Raw genomic sequence first — 25369 nt, forward strand, 5'->3', positions numbered from 1 at the left:
ATTCACTTGAATTGTTCATCAATACTAGTTTCTAGAAAAATGCAATCTTCCATAAACATTATACGCAATGAGTTCTGGCATATTATTCAGTTTTACGCATATATTTTGTAAGTAAGAAGCGTGGCGTTCATTAGTTTGACTCTACGCAATTTTTTCCAACCACTCCTATTATCCTCTTCATTAACACAGGTTAGTGTAACGACGTTTACTGAGTTTCTTGGGAGACAAAAACATAACCGTGTATAAATGCAGATTATAGCAGATACATATATTTCAAAGCAAGCTTACCTGACTTAACAAAACCAAAGGGAAGGACAAGACCAAGGGAAAAGACAGCACTTAATGTCGATATATAACCTGTCATCATTAGCGGATTTATCAAATCAGTCAGAAATAATCTCAGACAGATTTTCTGAACTCACATGTCTTAACGCACTCATCTTGTACTTCGTTGTTACTTTAACGGAAACTGCAGAGTGACTACTTCTATCTGTTGGAATCATTAAAGCAATTTTGAAGCATCGATTTACTGAAAAATCCTAATCTTTAATTTAAATTAACAGTACAGATCACGTCCATCTGCGTGATTCCCGGTTGTCAAGGTTACGATACAATACAAACAATGTTTGTAACCACTTCTACAGTAGTGACGTTTGATGTACTATGCTCCCCGGAATTAAAAAAACAACCCACTTTTGTTTAAGAGTAACTCTGTTCAAGAAAACGCCAATCCATTCTCGGTTAAAATAAAAAGTGCAATAAGTGTCCATAGGTGTTTTTAAAATTCAAAATGTGATATCAACATTAAGACATTTTAGAATCCAATAAGACGTCGACCGCCAAATATTTATCAAATCAGTCAGAAATAATCTCATCAGATAGATTTTCTGAACTCACATGTCTTAACGCACTCATCTTGTACTTCGTTGTTACTTTAACGGAAACTGCAGAGTGACTATGGAGAAATACAAGATTCCTGTGATTTCAAAAGGACGAGAAACAATCTTTCCTACATGTATTAGCAAAGTTTGAATAGACAAAACTATAACAAGATAATCCTTTCACGTCAGAACTGATAATATATATCTAGCAATAGCAACATAATTTTCCTTTTGATTTGCAATACTTAGACACATACAACGCTAGCCCACCCGTCACTGTCGCCATGTGTGTTTCTTCCTTGATACGGAAAATTAAGACGTACTGTCACATAAGGTACGACCATTTGTTATAACTATCCATTTTAAGATAATGAGTATATTTGTCTAACTTATTAATCACCACTGAGATAAAAATGATTTGTGTTGTTTCCATAGCAACATTAATGGATTGATCCATATCACTCAATTCAATTATTAAACAGGGTCAATGAACTATGTACAGATAAAAATGAAATAAGATAAAAGTTATATTTGCAATTGAGCATACGTCAAAACGGTTTGCATATCCTATTAGCAAGGATCCCTACGATAGTTGGCAGCTATATATTATCAGAACCCTAGCAATCTAGTATTTAAGTATTTGAAGTATATCTTATAAATATATTTGTTAAAGTGAATTTGTTTACATTATTTCATGTTTGTTCCTTTTAAATTGACCCCTCCCCCACCTAGCTGACCTCCCCCCCCGCCTAGCTGAACTTTGTACACACTCTAACAAAAAAATTAAAGTTACACTTGGCTATTTTGGCTATTTGAAAGGAACTATACACATACACATACACATACACATACACATACACATACACATGCACATATACATACATTATACATCGACATGTACATATACATATACATATACATATACATATACATATACATATACATTTTCATATACATATACACATATATACAATATATATGCATATTCAATATTCTTTCTCTCTTTTTATTTCAAATATAGTTCCTCAGTTTCCACATGAGCTGAACAATTTAATCTCTGGTAGACCACATAACCTCTAATACACGATCTACCCTGTGCTATACAGTCAGCCTATACCATGTCCTGCACGGGATAGTCGAGTCTGAGCTATAATATGCAGTCTACCATGCCCTGCACGACCCATCCTGTCCAACATGGCCGACGCATTTTTGAAAAAAAAAAAATTGTATGTCACATAGGAATAACCGTTAATCCTTTCATCTCGCCTACTAAAGAAGTTTTTTTTTCCAATCTATCAATTCTACTATTACTAAAGTAATTTGTTACAATAATAAGGTAAGAAATAATACTCATATTCAAACAAAACAATACTGTAAATAATCGAGTCTATAATATTTCACGTCATCATATAATTCATAAGTCTATGTAATTCATTAATGTGACACGTGTATATCAAATGCTGCATAACGTAATTAACCGGATGGATGTACAAACCTTTCTGACATCATATCTGTCTTACGTCATCTTTCTATTTCAGACAATTATTACATAACGCTTTACTTACTTAATCTCTTGCCAACAATATAATGAACGTCTGGCGTCTTCAGTAGCACTGATAAAAGAGCACACTTTTTAGATTATTGGTAGTTTTTTCTCCTTCCTGATTTCACGTATTATGTTTTCTTTATTGATATGCACCAATTTCATATTTACTTAGGTCTATTCCATCGCTAGTTTGTATTAATTCATATCCAGCACACTGAAAGTATACATTAATCAAGAAACGTCGAGGGAATTGCCTCCTAAATGCTGAACTATTCATTAATATTGTATTGTATTGTATTGTATTGTATTGTATTGTATTGTATTGTATTGTATTGTATTGTATTGTATTGTATTGTATTGTATTGTATTGTATTGTATTGTATTGCATTGTATTGTATTGTATTGTATTGTATCGTATCGTATCGCATTACATTGTCATTGCGTTGCGTTGCGTTGTACTGTGTGGTATTGTATTGTATTGTATTGTATTGTATTGTATTGTATTGTATTGTATTGTATTGTATTGTATTGTATTGTATTGTATTGTATTGTATTGTATTGTGTCGTGTCGTGTCGTATTGTATTGTATTGTATTGTATTGTATTGTATTGTATTGTATTGTATTGTATTGAATTGTATTGTATTGTATTGTGTCGTGTCGTATAGTATCGTATCGTACGAATACTAAACGTACAATTACAGACACTAAAGTTACAATATTGAAGGACATGACAAATAGTTGTAACAGAGCTAATCAGACGTTATGCTCCGTCAAGTGATTAAACATTAAATAGTATAGTAAAATAAATTATTGATTATGGGATTGATTATATTCCTGGTTGATAATAGATCAATGACTTGATTGATGTAACGATTTGGAATGACGTACTTGTTGCTTCGATTTATAATATTCTTCATTTTTTACGTCCTCCATTTATCACATCTTGTTTGTTCAGGAAGAGTGAACATATATTTTGATGTCTTTGAAACTTTCCAATGACGTCAGTAGGCTAATATGTAACGGACAGCTTACAGTCACTTTAACATTCCCGCTAAAATTCAAGTTTTTGTCGACCTTTCTCTATCGGTTGAAGAGTGGAACGTTATTAGATAAATTGCTAATATATTAACGTCAAATGTAACACGTTAAAGAAAATTGTTATTAAGGGGAAACTACATGACAAAGACGCTTTACAATACCTCATTAATTCATGTTTAACGCGCATACTTCAATACAGAATGTTCCTATCCATTGATGTCGACAACCTGTACACTATCCTTACCTCTGGAATAATAGAAGTGTCTGGGTAATAAGACTGAAAGGCATGGCAGGGTGACGTCATAAAAATGAATCAATCGTTCAATCATTTTGGATTAATCAGACGAAAGTGATGTACAACAAATCTGTGCATGATCAGAGTGGTTTCACTGATATTCTTGGATGAGTGATTTTGTAATGCAGAATCGATATAACGCTGACTTGAAACCATTACATAGCCGAGAAGCTGCCTACTAAAGTGAATCTTTCAAATCGTTACATAGTGGTTATACTGCCAACTAAACTATATCGTGGCAAGGTATGGTAGACAAGCTAGTACACACGTTGATCCAGTGAGTTTTCATACGTTATTCGAGGTTGTATTTGTCAGTGTCATTTACTTGTCATTTTTCGTCACCCGAGGTTATATTGTCGTTGTCGGTAAATTTGGATAACCCATCACAGACGTCTATGGAATAGGCATGTTCGTGAAGGAATAGGTCACACCTTTCAAGTAGTCGGTAAGTATTAATATTGTTAATTTCTATTTCAATGTGAAGGGTTTGGGATATTTCATATGGAACAAATCCTTGCATTGGTCGCCAGTTTCTCTAAGACCATACATTTTACATAAATTGTTACCTGAGGAAACAGATACACTTGTCAACATGTGTAATATATAGGTTACAAATATCAAATAAGGTTCACAGATTTGTTTTGGGTACCTGACGCCATGAAAAAAATATTTATGGACGTCATCCAACAGTTTGTAATAACTGTTTGTGTCTTGATTTACATCTAGACATGTAGCAAGACGAAATAAGCTTTTGGGATACTTTGAATATTTTCATAAAAATAGTTCATAAATGTCCATATTTTTAATTACAATGTTTGGAAACTGTTGATTATAAAAGCAGAAATTGGTTTTATACGTTAGAGGATGGTGAGCTGGATGGGTGAGGGGTACATGTCATCGAACAGAAATACCTAGACTATGTCATTGAGTGACATCGAATGTTGATTAGCTGATGAAGGGCCTCTCTCTGTATGTTTTATTGATCACTATTGATATTGTAGATGTGTAAACAGTTCAGACTGCAGCAAGTTTGATTTTCATCGCATAAAACATACAAGAAACAAAAGACATTACTTTCCTAGAATTCTTACTAATACAACAGTTGTAAAGTATAGTGTATTTACAAAGCTAGCGTATTCGATTGACTGGAGACATTAAGACAATGTTTCACAACAAAGAATGTAAAACAAAGGACGTGATAGACAGGCAGAACAGGCTAGGCAACATATTTCAAATTTTGACGATTGGGTTGGGCAGAATATCGAGCGAAATTCTAATATACCATTTTGACGATTGAGTTAGACAGAATAAGCTATCACAGTTCACATATAACATTTCATGATTTTGATGATAGAAAACCGACTTCTAAAATACAATTTTCAACAGATTTAGTCAAAATAGACTAGTTTATTTCAAATGAAAAATTTTGATGATTGAATTCGGCTGAAAACCGACTTCTGATATAGCATTTTGACGACTGAGTTTTACAGAATAAGGTAGGTTGTTTCAAATCTAACATTTTATCGACTGGTAGCAAAAACATCTAGATTATTTTGAATCTATTAGTTTTACTATAAGTTAAGCAGACTAATATAGCACATTTCGAAAAAATCTGTCATTGTGACGTTTAAGTCAAGTAGACTAGGCTTTTTTATTTCTTAACGCTTATTAGATCTATCCTGACATAAATAGTCTAATGACAAATTACTTGCTTAGTCTCTATCTTAACTGTTTCAAAATGGTGGGTACTAACGGTATCTAATTACACTAATTTAAGGATAGATAAAACGACATGGTTTGTTAGACTATACAAATTGATGTTATATGCAGTGGCATTCTCTAAGTCCATATAGGCTTCTATACAACGGAACACGGTAGTGGACACTACATACCTTATTCTATTCAGACGACGTCGATGGCAGCTTTAAACGAAGAGTCGTCGCTCTTTTGCACAAATTGTCTAGTTTCAATGCTTTTGACTGAGTAGCAGAATTCTGTCTCTGATATTGACAATTGTACTATTTTTAGTTGAATACATTCTTTCAGTATCACTTTTACTTTTTGTATCAAATCTATACAATTTTCGATTACTTTGATCAGAACAGTTTCAAAAGGTACGTTTTTAAGAAAAAAAATGAAACTCTGTTTAATGTCTGAAATGATAGTTTCAATTCTAGCATCAAACATTCTAGTTATTAACGTTATTGTCACATTTTCTCATCAAAGAATAATACTAAAGAAGGATGGAGAAGCATTTATAAGAATCTTTACTAAACCAAATCAAATCAGATCACGTCCGCCTTGTAATAACTGCCTCTCGACCCAACACAAAAATACCCTCAATAACAATAGATATTACATAGTATTTACCGCTAAACTAAACATGAAAACAGGATATGACGTTAAATAAAGGAATTTACAATTTTCAGGTGACGCACTTATTTACTGGAAGATGGGCCTAATTGCAACTCGGTCACACATCTAACACGTCACTATTATTTCCGCAAATTGGCATCTATGAGTCATTTAACAAAGGTGAAACGCCTAACTGGTGAAGGTCATGGGTAAAAGTGGATGTCAAGGTTAATGGTCTTTGATAAATTGAAACCTTCAATTATTCACTTTCACTACAGTATTCAATTGTATAATTGTATATTTAGTCAACCATAAAACAAGAATATACATTGATGCACCTGACACGGAACAGATGAACATAGTGCACTCACAAACAAATCATATTATATCGTAAAGCCGTTTTATAAAAAAAAGGGCATGCAATCTGGTGAGGTCAAACTCTACAAAATTACACTGGGTGAAGATAAAACATTATGACAGCCACATATGTGGTATACCACAGTGTGAGAATTTTGACATTTGACGTAGGAGTAGAATGAACATTAGTCTAGGGGAACTGCTTGATTGAAACTGAGATAGCTGGAAATTCAAGCACATAGAAGTAAACTGGATCTTTATAGCAGTATAAAGATAAAATCTAATCTCTCTGTGACTAAATGTGCTTTTCAAGGCCTCACGTATGCAATTTATTTTTCATTCTACAAGCGAGTGAATCATGTATTGTTAGAAAGTTTGAATCTAAACCATTTCATAAATTGTGACATCACATCATTCGATCACATACCTGTCGTTTTTTAATGTTTCCCAATAATAATTCGTCAAAATGTTCTAAATTGTTAGGATAGATAAGAATCATCTGATTATAGCTGATATACCGATAGCAACGTTCGTACAATTTCAAGTAATTGTATTTTCACGTCTCTAAAACCTCTAGGGACGGCATGCTTGAGTGTCACTCTCGAGTGTATATTTTTGCATATTAAGTGAGTAAGATTCATGGTCAAAGGTCATTCTGAAGGTACTTCAAATATAACACATTACGCAGAAATAAAACGTTGGCTACTTTTTGTTTTAAATTTTAAACATTTAAATTTTAAACATTGGTCTATGCTTCATTTATCGTCTGGTCGACAAAAAATCTTACAAAACACAATTTCTTTTCATCGTCTTGAGTGACTAAAAGCTTACCAATGCATTGCTACATTTTCCGTATATGGGCTCCCATAATCGTTACCAAATCACATACACATTGCAACATACAGTCCGATTCAAGTTACCGTTCACCGGTTTTATTTAATACAAATATACAGAAACCAATAAGAAACTGTATATTCTACACTAACATAGCCAGATCGCCATCTTTTGCTACATTGTGTCTGTCATGAAATAAAGCATTTAGACATACTGCAACTAGATGCAGACACGCGGGCACCAATGTTTTGATGTCTGCATTTGATATATACATAGTGGCACATTAGTTCATTTCATTTAGACAAAATGTGGCAAGAAACTGTATTCATTCAATCATGTTATCTTAAAGTGTAATATGTGCAGTTTCATACTCGTCTGTGTGATTGTATCAAACAGAGCCGCTGAAAGGTAATATGAAACGTGCTTTACTTTTCATACATGTCAATGTGAAATATAACAATTACATCAAAAGATTAGTCTAAGCATTGCAATTCGCTCCGACATGGGATGGTTTATTTGATATCTATTTTTGGCCCATCTCGTCCACGAGAAGATTGTATGTAACATATATAGGACTTTCACGAGACAAATCTCTTTCCTCTAGAATTACACAACCCTGCTGTGTTAAGCAGTATAAGTACTGATTTTTATCAAGTAAATCAACAACATCACTTTCCTAAATGATCGGCATTCATCAGAAATGTATATTGTACATAAAGGCTTCTCAGTGGTGAAAACTCACTGACACTCTTTGCTCTGTTGTAACTTGAATGATTTCTGGTCAGCTGTTTCAGGTAGTGATGATTTGTAGTATTTAATTCTAGTCTTTTTTATTGTTGTTGATCTTTTGTTGTTGTTGTTGTTGTTGTTGTTGTTGTTTTTGTTCTTGTTTTTCGATTAGGTCACTACACAAATTATTCTATGGGAACTGGTTAATAGGCGATTGATAAAGGGCAGAAGGGCACTTTTTATCACATTGTATTCTCATGTCCATTGTTTAAATGAAATAGATTATTAGAATGTAAACTTGTTTTTTTAATATACTACACATAATAATGGTTTAAATAATGACATACCCCTACCCCCCCCCCTAACCCCCAACCCCCATCCCCACCCCGTATGACTACATATATGTCAGGCTTGGTTTATTTGCTAATCATAGACCATGGTCACATGGCCATATAACTAGTTATCTTTAAACATGTATATTGAACTTGAATGTTTTATTAAGAAGGTAAATAATACGCGTCATTATAAATTAATAATATGGTTACAAAGCAAAACTGATAGCTATAAGAATGATAGTAACGTATCCGATAACTTCTAATCAGTAAATACTGAACCAGTAAAGAGCCGACAGTTATCAGAATAATGAATAATAAATGAATGCAGATCTGTGTGCAAATTCGGAATCATTCGATTGACAAGTGTGTCAACTGTAAAGGCTAAAATGTGTACAGTGATAGCTCATATGAATTATGTATCATTTTGGGCCGTCGTTTCTCAATTAGAAACTCTGAGGTACGATTTCCTTTGGTACTTTATCAATACATGGTAATGTATAACATTTTCGCTGCGTCCGACATCTTTTTCTATGCATTATTTCAATAGTATTGTTGGTGCTGCTTTTATTGTTTATTGCTACAGTTGTTGTAAATGATGCTGTTGTTGAGGCTGTTGTCTTTACTGTTGCAGTATTTGTTTCTCGTGCTGTTTTATTGCCTATTCAGGTCACACCATTATTCTTTAAACCTGCCCTTATCAAACCATAACAATTCACAATGGCACTGTCGAACACGAGATTTCATCTCAGCAAATGTATCAAGATCAGTGAGACTGATAAACAGGTTTCATGTTGAGAGATCGATAGACACAATAAAAATAACACAAGCGTCCCTTACACAATGTCTGCTCTGTACTTTGTTACATTTGTATTTATTTTTGTTATCATTAATGAAATACTGAGAATATACTTTGTAAGGGTGGTTGTGTATTATCTTTTTATGTTGTCAATTCAACATGAAACCCTGTGATCAGTCTCACTGATCTTGATAGTAGTTTAATGGCATTTTGCAAGTTAAGACGAAATCTCCAGTTTATGGTGTAACATGTATTGACTATGTGATCTCCATCTGTGTCCTTGATTGTATGTGTAGTTATGGATTCTGTAATTAAAGATTGCTAACGTAGATAATTTATTCATTCAATTCAATAAAATGTGAATTTATAGACACTGTCAGATTCAAAACAATATAGTAATGTCTGTCTGAGATAGAAAGTATAAAGTTAATCTCTGACCCAATCAAGGAAATAACGCCATTTATAGTTTTACGACATCATGGGGATTTAGTTTAGTGTTCTTGTCTACAATTGCATGATTATACCGATGCTGATACTTCCATGTCTAATGTTATATAGTTGAGGATCTTTCTTCAAAATGTTTTCGCTGTGTCCGACATCTCTTTCTATGTATTATTTCAATAGTATTGTTGGTGCTGCTTTTATTGTTTATTGTTATAGTTGTTGTAAATGATGCTCGTGTCGAGGCTGATTCCCTGAATCAACGTTGCTAAGACCGAAAAACTGCACATAATAAATTATATTATCTAAATTAGAACACTCCTCCATAACCAATTTCTTCGCAATTGCCATTATGAAAGCTTGTTCCAAGTTCTTTTGAAATACTAAACGAAACTGTGGAGTTCATTGTCTGGTTTTCACATTCCTTTTCTCCCAAAGAGTTCTGACAGAGTTCGGCGACCGTATTGGATTATAAAAAACATTCATTTTGATATGACTTCTACTTCAAATTAAGTGTAAAGTAAACCTTAAACTTGTTTCTTGATTTTAACTAGTACTGAATGTGAATTTCCTTGAGGAAAGGAACAGCATATTCCAAGGTAATATATATATATATATATATATATATATATATATATATATATATATATATATATATATATATATATATATATAGTTTTGGTAGTACTGGAACTCTTTCTTGGGTGTAACTCGGAGTTTCACGCATATTGCGATCATCAGACACTGTATATATATATATATATATATATATATATATATATATATATATATATCAAATATATTATAAATATATATTTATATATATTATATATATTAATAACATATATGGTTTATTCAACTTTTATTAGTTTTATCGTTCTACGAGGTGACAGGTAATCCTCTAGTTGCTTACACATACGATGATAAGTGCTCTATAACTCAAAGGTCGCTCCGTCTTTCAAATACATTTCAATCAGTTTAACTGAAGCCTCGTTTATGACAGTAATCTCTCCAGATAAGTGACTGTTTGAGGTTATTGTGGTTACCAAGTAACGTCATAGGGTTAAATAATGTTTCCAATTTTGTTTTATCAGGAAGAGAGCATCACAGATCATGGGTCAAGATTTCATTAGGTTCCTTGTTTTGGCTCCAACCTTTGTAGCTTCAGCTCCAACGCCAGGTAAGAAAAATAATTTCAATAATACTGCACGTCTGTTTCGCAGGCTCCTGACTCTAACTGATTCGCTGATCTCACAACATTGTTTTTTCCGATGAAATAATTTCAATGTACCAAATGATCGAACACGGAAGTGAAAAATAATAAAAGTTAAATAAAATAACTGTTAAGAATCCAATAGTAATGCAATTTTGGCTTGTCGAGTTTATCTGTACCTATGCCTATAATAAAGGTAAGTTTCAAGCAATGACACTATGCCTTGACCTTCACCTTCACCTTCGTGTCAAATGGCAAATTTATCGATATTGTTGCAGATTGTATTTCTAGAGAACACTGTTCAAACGTGTATATATATATATATATATTGTTAGAGGTAAGCTATCTATTCAGACATTGATTTGACCTTTTCCGTGTCATTAACTTTAGAAAGCTTTGAAAGTTTTGTTTAAAGGGTCACCATTCAATTGATTACATCCATGTTATCATCGGTAACATTTTTATTTATTGCACAAATAATCTATGATACAAACAATGTAATATGAAACATATTTGTCTTTTTTTTGTACACAAATAATGTATTACATAACCGACAACACTCGTTAATTTGTGCTTCACCTGTATTCTATCTTTAACTTCATCAAGGATCAACAGTAGGAAGTCCTATGGCAACATACAACACAGGTACGACAGAATTACTTGGATAAGGGTGGGTGGGTGGGTGGGTGGGTGGGTGGGCGAGTGAGTGGATGGATGGATGGATGGATGGATGGATGGGTGGGTGCGTGGAAGGGAACAAAGGGATGTATTATGTATGTATGTATTGTATGTATGTATGTATGTATGTATGTATGTATGTATGTATGTATGTATGTATGTATGTACGTACGTACGTACGTACGTATGTATGTATGTATACATGGAGACAAACAGATAGACACAGACAGACAGACAGACAGACAGACAGACAGACAGGCCAGATAGATAGATTAATGTATCTCTGAACAAGGAGCAGACTGGACTAAGCAGTCTCATTACAGGATGGATTTTATAAAACAGATATCGTTAACACTAATTGAAAAGGAAGATTTATCATTCAATGTGATACATTAATTTATCAATTGTCTCATAATAGTTTTAATATATTAAGTGCCTTTCATCCTTATATATTGTGTCAATAGTTCAAACCTATTTACATGATATATGGCCACATTACAATTTAAGATATGTTTTTTTGTCTAGACTTTAAACGAACTGGGGATACAATCCACTCTATTATGCATATTAAATAACTGCATAATGTAGTTTAAGAATACTCATATTTTTGTGTATTTCGACTGATACTGACGAATGGTTTCCGTCACTGATGGTGCACTTGTGACACGTATGTATGTATGTATGTATGTATGTATGTATGTATGTATGTATGTATGTATGTATGTATGTATGTATGTATGTATGTATGTATGTATGTGTGTGTGTGTGTGTGTGTGTGTGCGTGCGTGTGTGTGTGTGTGTATGTATGTATGTATGTATGTATGTATGTATGTATGTATGTATGTATGTATGTATGTATGTATGTATGTATGTATGTGTGTGTATGTATGTGTATGTGTATGAGTGTTGGTGTGTGTGTATGTGTGTGTGTGTGTATGTATGTATGTATGTATGTATGTATGTATGTATGTATGTATGTATGTATGTATGTATGTATGTATGTATGTATGTATGTATGTGTGTGTGTATGTATGTGTATGTGTATGAGTGTTGGTGTGTGTATGTGTGTGTGTGTGTGTGTGTGTGTGTGTGTGTGTGTGTGTGTGTGTGTGTGTGTGATTATATTTCGTATGTCTTCACTAGAGGATTGTGCAAAAATAAAATTTGATTATATAGTTAGTAATGTTGTTATTCGTAAAAGAGCTAAAGCTTACAATTCAAACACCGAAATGTTAGACCGGATCGTCTCAATCACGACACCACTCGTGTAGTTAATTCAAATATAACCATAAACATGATTATATAAGGTGATGATTGTCGCAGCAAATGTGCTCGCACACACCATATCTAGGCATTTTGACAATCAAACTTTGAGCCAGCAAAAACAGGACATTTATTTACATGTATCTAGATCTGTAAATTTTGACAACAGACAGAGTGTTTAATATTTAATCGCTACAATAACGAACGTGGGGTTATTAGATGACCCATTCCCTTGAAACGTTAAGTAAACTGTATTTAAAAGAAAATGGAATGGCACTAGACAGCTGCACCTTCCATTCATGTATTTCATTGCCGTCAATACCGTCGTTAATGACTTGCAGTTGTTTCGGAAGTAATATTGTTCAAAGCGACTCTCTTAAAATAAATAAGAAAAATAAATGTTTGAGGTAATTTCCGGCATGTTTTTGAATGATATTAAACATAGGATGTGACTGCCAATCACATACATTAATGAGGTTGTCTTTATTTAAAAACTCAATGATTTATTTCCGTTGTTTAGTCCAATTCTATTCTTCCATGGTTATGGAGAAAAGTCATTCATATTTCTAAAACATATTATTGATGGCTTACATTTTGGTGCATTGTTTATATATTTTTGATTATTAGATAAAGTAAAAGGAGGCATCCTGCCAGAAAACTTTACTTATGTGCTTGTTGGGATTGTAGTGGCTCTTTTTCTCATCGGCGTGTTCAGTGTGTTCTGTTCGTGGTACCGAAGCTCCAAAAGAAGCCGTTCTACAGATCTCTGAAACGAGAGTGGATTCAGCTGTGAACACTAGAGGGCGCAAGATGTTTCGGCTTGCCGCCTTCTCTGATGCAAGAAGTTTACATGTACGGAAGCATGTAAACATGTATTATGTCAAGCAGCGTTTTGCATTTGAAGTAAACTATAAATTGTTAATACTGGGGTTTGTCTGATCTAATCACGTATTAATCATCCCGAAGATAAGTTAAACCTACACGATAAAAGACTATAACCAGACTGTGGACATAGACTGCGTATCATATACTTATCATATTGGATCAAAGAGCATTATCCTGGAAGGCCATCGGATAGAGCATCCGAGGGAGAAACCATTCATCCTTATACTGAACAGATCACGTACTTAAACCAACGTTACGAGAAACTTGTCATGACAATAATTCTTAAATAGAAGCATAAATAATTCAGAGATTTGTATCTATGAGTTTTAACGGTGATAGTTTTTCTAAGATTTTTTGTTTTAGTTGTCATTTTTTCCATTTTCGATCGTCAAGAAACATTAAAACCTACCATTAACAATTCATCTGTGCTCTTTGCTGACTTCTTGTGATGAATTATAGTATTTTTTTAAAAATTAGAATAAGAAAATTGTAATTTTTTGTGAATGAAATTTCCTCCTGCTCCTTGTTTAGTATTCTTATTTGATTGTAAACAAAACAAAAAAATAGACGAAGCCGAGCAATCTCACTCAATAAATGTGAATTATGAAACGCACTCTCTAAGCTTGTTCTGGTTCAGTTGTATGTGTGCCATTCTAAGCCTCAAACTGGCATATATCGTACATACAAAGACCAAATACCAGACTTACATATTCTGAGCGCTTTTGTTTTATTCATTTCGGAATGTCATTGTCCATAATGATTCATATTTACTAGTACCCTTCTCATTTTCTTTAATTATTATGGTTATTCAAAGTCCGATATTTCAATAAAAATATGATACGATGTGATTGTCACAAATTATCTGAAGCATGTCCTTGTTTAGAAATTCAATGTTTTAAGTTAGTACATTTTTTTTTCACTTGAATTAGCTGTATACTTTCAAATATGTGAATAAACATGACAGGCAGACTGGACAAAATACTGATTTGCCATAATGAATGTTTCGCTTGTGCTTGTTACGTTACTAAAACATTCCCCTGTTCGTTTGAAAGAGATGAGAGAGAGAGAGAGAGAGAGAGAGAGAGAGAGAGAGAGAGAGAGAGAGAGAGAGAGAGAGAGAGAGAGAGAGAGAGAGAGAGAGAGAGAGAGAGAGAGAGAGAGACAGACAGACAGACAGACAGACAGACAGACAGACAGACAGACAGACAGACAGACATACAGATAGAGACAGACAGACAGACAGATCATGGATGTACACACACACACACACACACACACACACATATATATATATATATATATATTATATATATATGTGTGTGTGTGTGTGTGTGTGTGTGTGTGTGAGTGAGTGTGTAAGTGTTCATCTTTATAATGATATGCCCTCGAATTCGAAGTTGAACCTATAATAGTGCTCACCTTACCCTCCTTTTATTGTACCCGAAAGTATATATGTATATATTTTATGTATACACGAGAGATTACGTTTATCTATATCTAACATTTAGAATATTTCAGAATTATATATCCTCGTAGTCAGGTCCAACATCAAACCTCAAAGGGAAGCATCACTATCCACGCCGTTAACATGGTCTCTGCGATAAATCATTCGGGTCAAAGGGGAGGGGTCAGCTTCGACATCGACGTCGCTAGTATGTGCGGTTGCCTGCAGTAAAAATATGGTGTAGCATTGTAGTGTTAAATTCAGCACACGTTCATTTCATTTCCTGTTCGCTATGAAGCTGCTTGATAGCGAAGTCGTTGTTAATTTTCCTAGCGATACATAAAATAGGGGTAAGTATATATACCACAATGTGTTTTAGATGATAGTTCTGTTTTTACTAATTCATAACAGAAAGTAAATTCATCGCGTACTGTCAGGGAGCACCTTTGCTTTGTAATCCGACCTCGACCTCGATAACCATTGATGAAACGATAGTATTATGGTTTCGTTGTGGATACCAGTCTGATACGAATAAATGTTAATTTTCCCAAAATTTCACATATTAACCAGGGCTTTTCCGAGACACAATGCAACTATTGATACCCGTGCAATGATGCATTGTTAGTTATGCCGCTTATTGAACACGAAGGCGTTATGTTGACTGTCGTTGATTTAGTGAATAGGGAGGTTTAGTTCGCAAATAAAAAAACGACACAAAAGGTTTGCACTAACTAGACATGTGTGTCTGCCTATCTGCATTTGTCCTAGAAAAATGAACTGCTTCAATTCAGAGCACCATATAATTATAATCTCTATACCTAGAGATCGATATGATGTTCCAAGTAGCTAGATCATTATATTATGGCGTTGTTCAAGGACGTGTTGTCAAGGCAACAGTCAGTCGTGTTCATAGCTAGATTTAGGTGTTAAACTTCACGACACAATGGCATGATGACGTCATTATTTTGTCAACAAAGATTTGATAATCATCCATTTTAATCATATGGATAATAACTGTGATAGAATGTTATTAAAATCACGCAATTATTATCTTTGAAATATGTCAGAACAATTAGCTCTTTTATAGGATTTATGAATTTTCCTTTTCCGCTCAGTTCGTGACAAAGATTAATATATTATCTTATTGTCAGTCAAACTGACATGACATCGATCGGTCGAAACACGTAAATTCATGGATCTGTGAGCACAGAACAAAGCCATCTCTATGGAAGTCACTGTACTGGTTCAGTTCATTTGGTATCAACAAGGGTGACTCGAAGGTCAGTTTAAGAGATATAGCAAAATGTACAAATGTAGACAAGAGAAGGAGAAGCTGGTCACGCTTGGCCCTCTTCGGAGTACAAAGGGGTCTGTCAGGACAGTTACTATATATTGAATTCTATTCTTTGTTTACTGTTGATTTATCGCACACATGTATATTGATGCAGTAGGGTTGTTTGAATTACATTATATTATGAACACGTTACCGTACCATTTTGCTCTATTGTGTTTACATGCTGAAATGGAAACCATGCGTGAACTCAAGTTGAAGATTACAACTCTAATTAAATACCCGAAGGTCACGAATTCGAATCATAATCAGAGTTTCTAGGTCGAAAATGCGAACATGCTCAATCATTTTGCTACTCAATTCAGAATTTACTGGTGGATATATGATGAGCGGTATCAGCTGTCCTCGGATCATGTTTCAATTTTACGATTAAGCTCCGAGTGAAGTTCTATTGTCTGGTTTAAGTGATATGTGATAACTTAATATATATGCTATTCGTCCATCCGAAACACTATATTGATATTGAATTTGTTTTCAATGGTAAAGCTTTCCAGAGAGCAATGAATTATATATTAATGCTATATGAATGAACTCATCTACGTCATTTGTAAAAGCATTGCAATCTAATTACCAACATGAACTAAATAAATATATTAGTAACAGGCAGGTGAATAGAATATCAAATTATGCATTCCCGGCAAATAATGTGTATTGTGATAACGTAAACAGAATTACACATGTCATCGAGCATTTTGTAATGGGTGTGAGAGTCATACTGTTATACGGATATCAAAATACAATGACTAGGTGCTGTATACGATTTGTCATTATAAGGAAACTCAAAGTGGTGTAAATATGCATTGTCGTATTGCCACTAGCTTCTTTACGGCGGCCCTTAAAAGACGCCTCTCGCAAAGGATTTGTTATAGTTGCTTATTGTAAAAACTATATGCTGTGACTTGAAAGAATACGATGTTCACGATATCATCAACAATTATTGTCCCATTTTTTCAATGTTATGCTCTCTGTTTCTTACGAAATCGGGCAAGTTTATACATTCATTCTCAACTGCAGTCTTTGTTGATGTTGATGGCGCCCAAAACCAGGGACGTATACGTATATGTTTATACGTCCCTGCCAAAACTTAGCTTAGTCATGAGTAGCGTTCTATTTATCTCGCCACTGGAGGCGCTGATCATTTACAAGAGAATGTCGAAGTTGGTGTTATGGAAATGTTATGATGTGGGGAAGACCTAGCAAATTAGCCTCAATTACTCATTAATTGTTGAGTAAGTGTTTCTACATCAGAGTATTTACCGCAACACAATGAATTATTTATTCCACGCAAATTCCTAAAGTTAATTTCTGAAACCGTTACAGGAAGCAAGGGATTATGACAAACTAATATTGGTTCTCCTCGATGGACTTCGGTACGACCTGTTTGGACAATCTTTCCCAACTTTAGATCTTATAGCTCGGAATGGCGTAAAAGCAAACTACACGGTACCTCCCTTTCCAACTTTATCCATGCCATCTTCATACACAATAGCGACAGGTAAGTGACAGGTAAATTCATCTACCATACTAACGGTACTAACGGCTTTATGTTTGTGGCATGAAACACACACCAATGCAACGAATATGCGGGACTATACCATAACAATGGATTGCGTGTGTGTGTGTGTATGTGTGTCTGTGCCTGTGTGTGTGTCTGTGTCTGTGTCTGTGCCTGTGTGTGTGTGTGTGTGTGTGTCTGTCTGTCTGTCTGTCTGTCTATATTTATATATATATATATATATATATATATATATATATATATATATATATATATGAAGTCAGTTTAAGATTTGTCCGTAGTACAGTGCTCGATACGTCTGCACGCAGAGCGGAGTATATGTTGAGGGTAGAAGAAAATCAAGTCGGGTTTTTCGTCTCTACAAGCCTGTTTCGTGAGTAAATCACTCGTCAGGAGATGCTGATGTACTCCAGCATCTCCTGACGAGTGATTTACTCACGAAAAACTGATAAACTCAGTATACGTAAAATGTCTAGTGCAGGAGTAAACAGTGCTCAATACATATATGTTATATATATATATATATATATATATATATATATATATATATATATATATATATATATATATATATATATATATATATATATATATGAACCTCCTAATATTCTAACAGTGAGCGTAAAACCATATCATGAACGGAAGAGCTCATGTACTGTTGTAGTAGTACAATTTGAAAATGGAAAATACTCTGAATGCTTCTCAGTCTTCTAATCTTCTCAATCTCGATTATGAACAGCGCCACTTACGGCGATCAGTATGAATTAAATCATGTTAAATCGTTGCACATTTTCGTAGCATACAGTCACGGTTATTCATAATTCGGAGCACATGTTATAACGCACTTTTTGATCAACTTTTAAACAGTATATTTACCCACATTGTCAGTTTAATGCAGGAATTACACGGGGTGACGTGAGAAAAATACATATTAGCATGTGAACAAAATGACTAAGAACAGAACAAAATACCTATTCAACGGACCCGGCTACTTCATTTTTTCATCAAATGTTGATGGGCAATATATCTTCGTGTGGTCGCAAATGTCAGTGAAAAGGCTGCTGGACCATGATACGCAATTTGTTTCAAAAGTTATAGTTTTAGTTAAAGTTTTATGATATCTATATACAGTGCTTGGCTTTGATGATGTAGACAAGAGTGGATTGTGCGACAACTAAGCTGTTGTATATTCAACGAGCACTAAGAAAACGAGTCGAGCAGAATTTACGACAATGGGCAGGGGAGAAAATGAGGAGAAATCGGTTGGTTCATCAGAATTCCGATAGGCTGAAAGGGGAACTTAAAATAAAACATCCTTTACACGTATTTGACAAACTTCAGAAACTATTTGAAAATGTGTTGACAGTAAATCCTGCACGTTCCCGAACTGTTTTACATATCCTTGTAAGTCAAAAATGAAATAAAAGTCGACCTACCTACCCAAAGTGTTGGGCTAGGTTGCTTTATTTTTTGTCGGGCCTATTGAATTATTTGTAAAGATAATGACAAAATCATGTCATTACGACATCGTATCTTTCCGCCCTCGTCGGCCTCAGTCTTGGTCGAGTAAAGCCCGACACAGCATATCTTCTTGTGGCAAAAGTTCCTTGGACCACAGATAAGGCAGTCTGTGCGTAGATGTTGTAACTACCATCGATGAGAATATGCTTACTTCGACTTTATAATAATCTGTGTTTCATTCCGTAGGTTTGCATGTTGAAAGCCACGGCGTAGTACACAATCGTTTTTACGATAAGGAGAGTGGTGCTGTATCTACGTTTCTACAATCAACCTTTAGATGTGATTGGTTTGACTCTGGCGCTGAACCGATATGGGTGACGGCACAGAAACAGGGTCTAAAAGCAGGGACGCACATGTACTATGGTGGGTCGTGTCCTATCCAGGGAGTGCGCCCTTTACGGAATGAACACCATGAAGAATGGAAATGGTACAACTTAACTTTCAATGAACGAGTTGATGACGTCATGAAATGGCTGACAGTAGATGAGCTTGATTTGGTGATGTTATCTTATAACCAGATCGATACCTGGGGACACGATAATGGTCTGTCGTCTGCTGCGACCATAGATAAAATGCGGGAAGTGGATAAAGGGATTCAGTATTTGCTAGATAAACTCAGAGATCACGGTTTAGACGCAAGTACCAATATCATAATTACCAGTGATCACGGGATGGAACCAACTGGAGACGCTGTTGGTATTTTGGGATATTTGGAAGAATGGTGGCTTAAACTGTATGTCCCGGATGTTGCTCCTTTTGCAGTACTATCACCAACTGATGAATACGCTCACGAGGTTTGCAAATCTCTGAATAGTATTTTTCCAGTATTTTGTTTCACCAAAAAGAAATGAAAGTCCATCGTGTGTATATCGTATGTCTGTCTGTCTGTCTGTCTGTCTGTCTGTCTGTCTGCCTGTCTGTCTGTCTGTCTGTCTGTCTGTCTGTCTGTCTGTCTGTCTGTTTGTCTGTCTGTCTGTGTGTGTGTGTGTGTATGTATGTATGTATGTATGTATGTATGTATGTATGTATGTATGTATGTATGTTATCAAAGCAGTGTGAGGAATAACTTGAAACACGACATCTGTGCAAATGAAGAATGTCTATTTGACGTGTTTTTGCTAATCTTTACGATAGGTACAGTTATACTAGTTATTATTATTATTATGTCAACTTTCCCAGGTGGACAGACGACTAAAAGACACTCCTGGTGATATTCTCACTGTATACAAGAAGGAAGATTTACCTGAACGCTTTCACTACAAGAATAACGACAATGTGTTAGATATAGTACTTTTATCTAATCCAAATACTGTCCTCCAACTGGTAAGTTTTGCCAGATAAGCGTTACTTACAATAATAACAAACGTCGTACACATGTTAGCTTTTTGCAATGTATTGAGTTACAAACACAGACTTAGTAAGTGTTGTTTCAAATTGATTTTTGAAGTAGGAAGCCATGATGACATTGTTTTATCAATATTAATTGAAACTCCAAATTAAATACCAAATCCTCGTCCATATATGGTCACTTTAATTTACCCGCTTTGAGAGATATCATAAATGAATACCACGTGACGTGAATATCATCAGTAGGTATTTAGTTATGATCAGCCAATCACTGAGGGTAATACTTTCTGATTGGTGAAATCTCCATTGTAATTGATATAATCTTCAATACAATTCAACACAACACGGTGGTATATAAGATGGTTGATTGCGACTGTTTCTAGTATCACTATACCGATTTTAGTTTAAAGAGTGTGTTCGCAGGACAGAGTCCATATCAGCGAAGATAATAAGATGTTATTCCCCAATATGTTTCGTTTAGGAAAAGAAAATTCGAGTAACCTAAGGGGCTTTGTCACCACGAGTCGCTAGACGAGTAGTGACAATCCTTAGGTCACGAGTATTTTCCGTCTAAATGAAAAATATTGGAGAATAACATAATTAATGGCAATTTTAACAGCAGAACCAGTGACGTAAAACGACCTGGGTATATATTCCATATTTTTAGAGTTCAACTTGCATGTATGTATGTTTGTACGTGCATGGTATAATAAGCTAGTATTTTTTATATATTTGGCTTAATTCACAGATACCTGGCGCTCAACCGGATTACGCTACTGATGGTTTTGATCCTGATTACATAAACATGAGAACAATTTTCTACGCCACTGGTCCCAGTTTCAAGAAAGGATATGTCAAGGATTCCTTTGAGTCGGTAGGTTTAAGTAACCCCGGAGACATGCTGGCTATCTGGTATCTGTAAACGTGAAGGACTAACGCCACTAAACTATTTCCGCTATCCTGAATGATATTTCTATTTTTTTTTAAATTTTCCTTCTTCCTTCCAAGTCTACTCTGATACTCCAGTTATGCTGGTCGCGAATGGCATTCTGTCATAGAACGTGATTGGTCGAATACATAATTAGACATCGCGGTATCGATCGGTACATTTGCGACTAAAGAGTCGATGCAAACAGTACATTTTTTTCCAACTTAATGCGTCCATTTTATATATTTAAACAAAATTCTTATTTTTTTTCTCATTTTTATATATATTTCAGATTCATATCTATGAACTGATGTGTAGATTGCTTGGTCTTGATCCAGCTCCAAATAATGGTTCTTTTGAAGAAGTCAAAGATGTACTCCAAGGACATTTTGTTTCCAAAGGGAACACTAATACTATATCTATTTCCATGGCAACTGTAATGCTCACTTTTGTCATTAGTACATTGTATAGATAGGATGAATTACAGGTATAAAGTCATTCTAAATACAACTTTTCTTTTTAATGGCTCATCAACTTTTGTATTATTAATAGTTATTTTTCGTTGAAGCATATCCAATTAGCGCCCAAACTTTATAATGAAATGAATTGCGATATTCGTTTGATGTATGCACACACATTTTATATACTCGTTTTGGAAGTTATGAAGTTTTGAAAAGTATACGGACGTACCTGAGACAATTATTAAACCGCAGACTCTAGGAGCAATACTCTTAAATTTATTGATTTTTATAAAGCTGTATTAGCCAAAATACATACTGGCAATGTTTGTTGACATCGTGGAAGCAATAGAGTGTATGGGAAAGGACATACAAACAGACAGACAGACAGACAGACAGACAGACAGACAGACAGACAGACAGACAGACAGACTGACTGACTGACTGACTGACTGACTGACTGACTGACTGACTGGAAAAAGAGACAAAAACAAAGGCAACAAACACCCAGACATGGACACACCAGTAGCAAAATAGACAGGCAATAAAGAGTAGTTGAATGTAATCTTTACCTATGCATAAAACCAGAATTGACGGTAAACTGAAATACTAAAATGAAAATATCACAATCCATACACAATAAAGTAACCTTGAAAATAAACTTATATTGTTTGACCGTGAATAGTATGAATGGGCGTCTACGATTTCACAGCTTTGTTTGAATGAATGCCGAATACGTCTACTGTAAATGCATAGACAATGTACCGATTTCCATTCAGGGGTTGGGATTACGTGAGAGCACAGACCAAAGACCCTACACGTGAAGGGTCTATGCACAAACAAGCATCCTTGTCTCTGTGGTAACAGGGCACACTATCAAAGTTGTTATTTGGGTTTATTTATTTATTATAATTCGTTTATTTATGATGTATTTTAAAAAAACAAACTGAAATGTTGTGTGATCGCAAATCTTTACTGATTGCATGGCATGATGACACAAGTTGTTGACATGGTTATAAAAGTAATAAAACGTAAACCTGGTCATTGACCCCATACACCCTACACGTGACCTTAGTACATTATTATTCATGTATTCTATGCCCATTATGCAACAGTGTACCACTGAAAAATAGAGTGAGGAAAAGTTTCAAATTGGTGTTTCCTGGCAACCGAGCAAAACTTATGTGAGATCTGAGATCATGAAATAAATCTCCAGAACCCAGTTTATGAAAGTACTTTTACTCGTCAGGAGTGCGTTCCTCTCTAAAGATTTAATTTAAATATCAGACAAACTTATCAGACATGCACACCTTCCAGCCTTCTGCTTTGAATATGAATGTCTCTGTAAGCCATTCTGATCACAAGAAGAAATATCACGTGGTCCAATCAATCTATCTGACAGCCAAATATATACTAAAAGCATAGAGTCTATAACCTTACTAAGGAAAACCTTAATTATCGGGGATACCGCGGAACATATACAGCAACGTACAGCGCCCTTCTGGTGACAAATTGCCACACTCAACACTGAACCGAAGTCTTCTCAAGTTCCAACTATGGAGACACATTTATCTCGAGGCACCTTCCGTGGTCATATATTACCTGGCACTCTCTTCATCATAACAGGAATATGGTGGGCATTTCATGTGGTCAGATCTGTGGTTATTATCAACGAGAAAACTTCCCATCGTAACAAAGGAAACGGGTGCCAAACATCACGAATTATACGGATGGTGGTGTTCAATAAACCATTGCAGACAGAAGGCATGTTTATTTTGTTTGGTTGTGTTTGTGGTATTGTAGGGGGCATTGCAGCTACTCACGGTCAAGTTATTATTGATGGAGAATTCGTACATGTTAGTGACTTGCACCATATTACAATGTATATGTTCTTTGGAGTAACCGGACTGATTGAAATATCAAGTCATTACTGCATTACTTTGGCACCTAGACGGGAGAAGTTTTTTCTGTCCGTCTCCTTCGCAGTTGAAGGTTTCCTATTTTATCTACATGCACACTACAGTCCACCGCCTGGAGTTGTATTAATACACAATCTACTGGTATTTGCCTGTTTTTCGTGCGCATTTTTCACTTTCCTTGAAATGCTACTACCAAGGGAACAGTTTTTACCTCTATTGAGAGTCGGTTTTACTCTACTACAAGGATGCTGGTTCTATCAGATTGCGTTTACTTTATTCAATCCCTTTGGTCAACCTTGGGATATGGAATCCAAATCTAACATCTTTGTTCTGGCCATGATTTTTACTTGGTATGCACTCGGCATCATCATATTTCTTGGTGGGTTTTACTGTGCAACAGTGAAATACTACCACTCCCGATCGAGAATCGCAGGATACGCAGAAGGCAACGGCAGCGATCGTCATGGCAATCTAACACAATGCATTGGAAGTGACCCAGAGTCAGTGAAACTTCTGGACGACATATATGCCGTCAAATTAGAAGAGTGACTTTAAACATGAACAAACTGTATATCCCGAGATCTCTCTATGTTTAGACAGAAATGTTGTCTAACTGTTATTAAAGTATGTGCTGTTTCAACAATATGCATTTTTAATAGTCATCTCGTCACAAAGTTTAAAAAAAAAACAAAAAAAAAAACGTTTTTGAATTGTATTTCTAATTGTACTGGGTCGAGATCCGTGGTCACCACACTTGTACCAATGCCATGGTAACTATTAATGACAAGTCTCGTCACTGTAAAAATCATAAATGATGCTTTCGCTGACAAATATGGTATCACATGTGTTGAAAGATAGGTGTGGTGCAGGTATATAATCTTTAGATCTTACAATTATTTTGCAAATAGTGAAATTAAACTCACCACTTCTTCTCATTCTACATCTGTAACTTGTATTTATAGTGATGTCATATTATATTTCAACCATCATTTCGTCAATGTGGCGTAGAAAGCCAAATGAAACTTGTGAACGTATAGATTGTTTTCCATGTTGTAGTTTGCTTGGGGAGCTGGTCGTTGACAGAAACAAAATAAAAGACAAAAACAAAAAGTATGACATCTGATGCTGTCTCTGCTTGCTAATTTCAAGACGTGTGTGAACGTGGTTTTTCTCAGTGAAACAGACAAAGACTGACTATCGTAGCTGATTAAACACATTCACACTCAGCACTCTACCCA

The 25369-nt window shown here is 34.9% G+C and overlaps 2 protein-coding genes and 1 long non-coding RNA gene across 4 annotated transcripts; all 3 read left to right on the plus strand.

Moving 5' to 3' along the window:
* Positions 1–3821: 3821 nt before the first annotated feature.
* LOC144445965 (uncharacterized) lies at positions 3822–14455 on the plus strand. 2 transcript variants are annotated; one of them, XR_013481939.1, is made up of 5 exons: positions 3822–4004; positions 4109–4206; positions 10703–10788; positions 11428–11466; positions 13390–14455. It is a non-coding gene; the product is annotated as an uncharacterized LOC144445965 (long non-coding RNA). The 2 variants fall into 2 exon arrangements; XR_013481938.1 differs by having other exon boundaries at positions 3822–4206.
* Positions 14456–15312: 857 nt separating this feature from the next.
* LOC144445743 (ectonucleotide pyrophosphatase/phosphodiesterase family member 7-like) lies at positions 15313–22851 on the plus strand. The gene is made up of 6 exons (XM_078135385.1): positions 15313–15441; positions 17763–17937; positions 19666–20273; positions 20659–20802; positions 21575–21700; positions 22047–22851. The coding sequence occupies exons 2-6, from the start codon at positions 17910–17912 to the stop codon at positions 22227–22229; spliced, it is 1089 nt and encodes a 362-aa protein (XP_077991511.1). The 5' UTR covers positions 15313–15441; positions 17763–17909; the 3' UTR covers positions 22230–22851.
* Positions 22852–23768: 917 nt separating this feature from the next.
* On the plus strand, positions 23769–24680 carry LOC144445832 (transmembrane protein 45A-like). The gene has a single exon (XM_078135471.1). The coding sequence runs from the start codon at positions 23769–23771 to the stop codon at positions 24678–24680; it is 912 nt and encodes a 303-aa protein (XP_077991597.1).
* Positions 24681–25369: the final 689 nt, after the last annotated feature.

The sequence above is a fragment of the Glandiceps talaboti genome, chromosome 14 (assembly GCF_964340395.1).
Source record: "Glandiceps talaboti chromosome 14, keGlaTala1.1, whole genome shotgun sequence".
Classification (NCBI taxonomy): domain Eukaryota; kingdom Metazoa; phylum Hemichordata; class Enteropneusta; family Spengelidae; genus Glandiceps; species Glandiceps talaboti.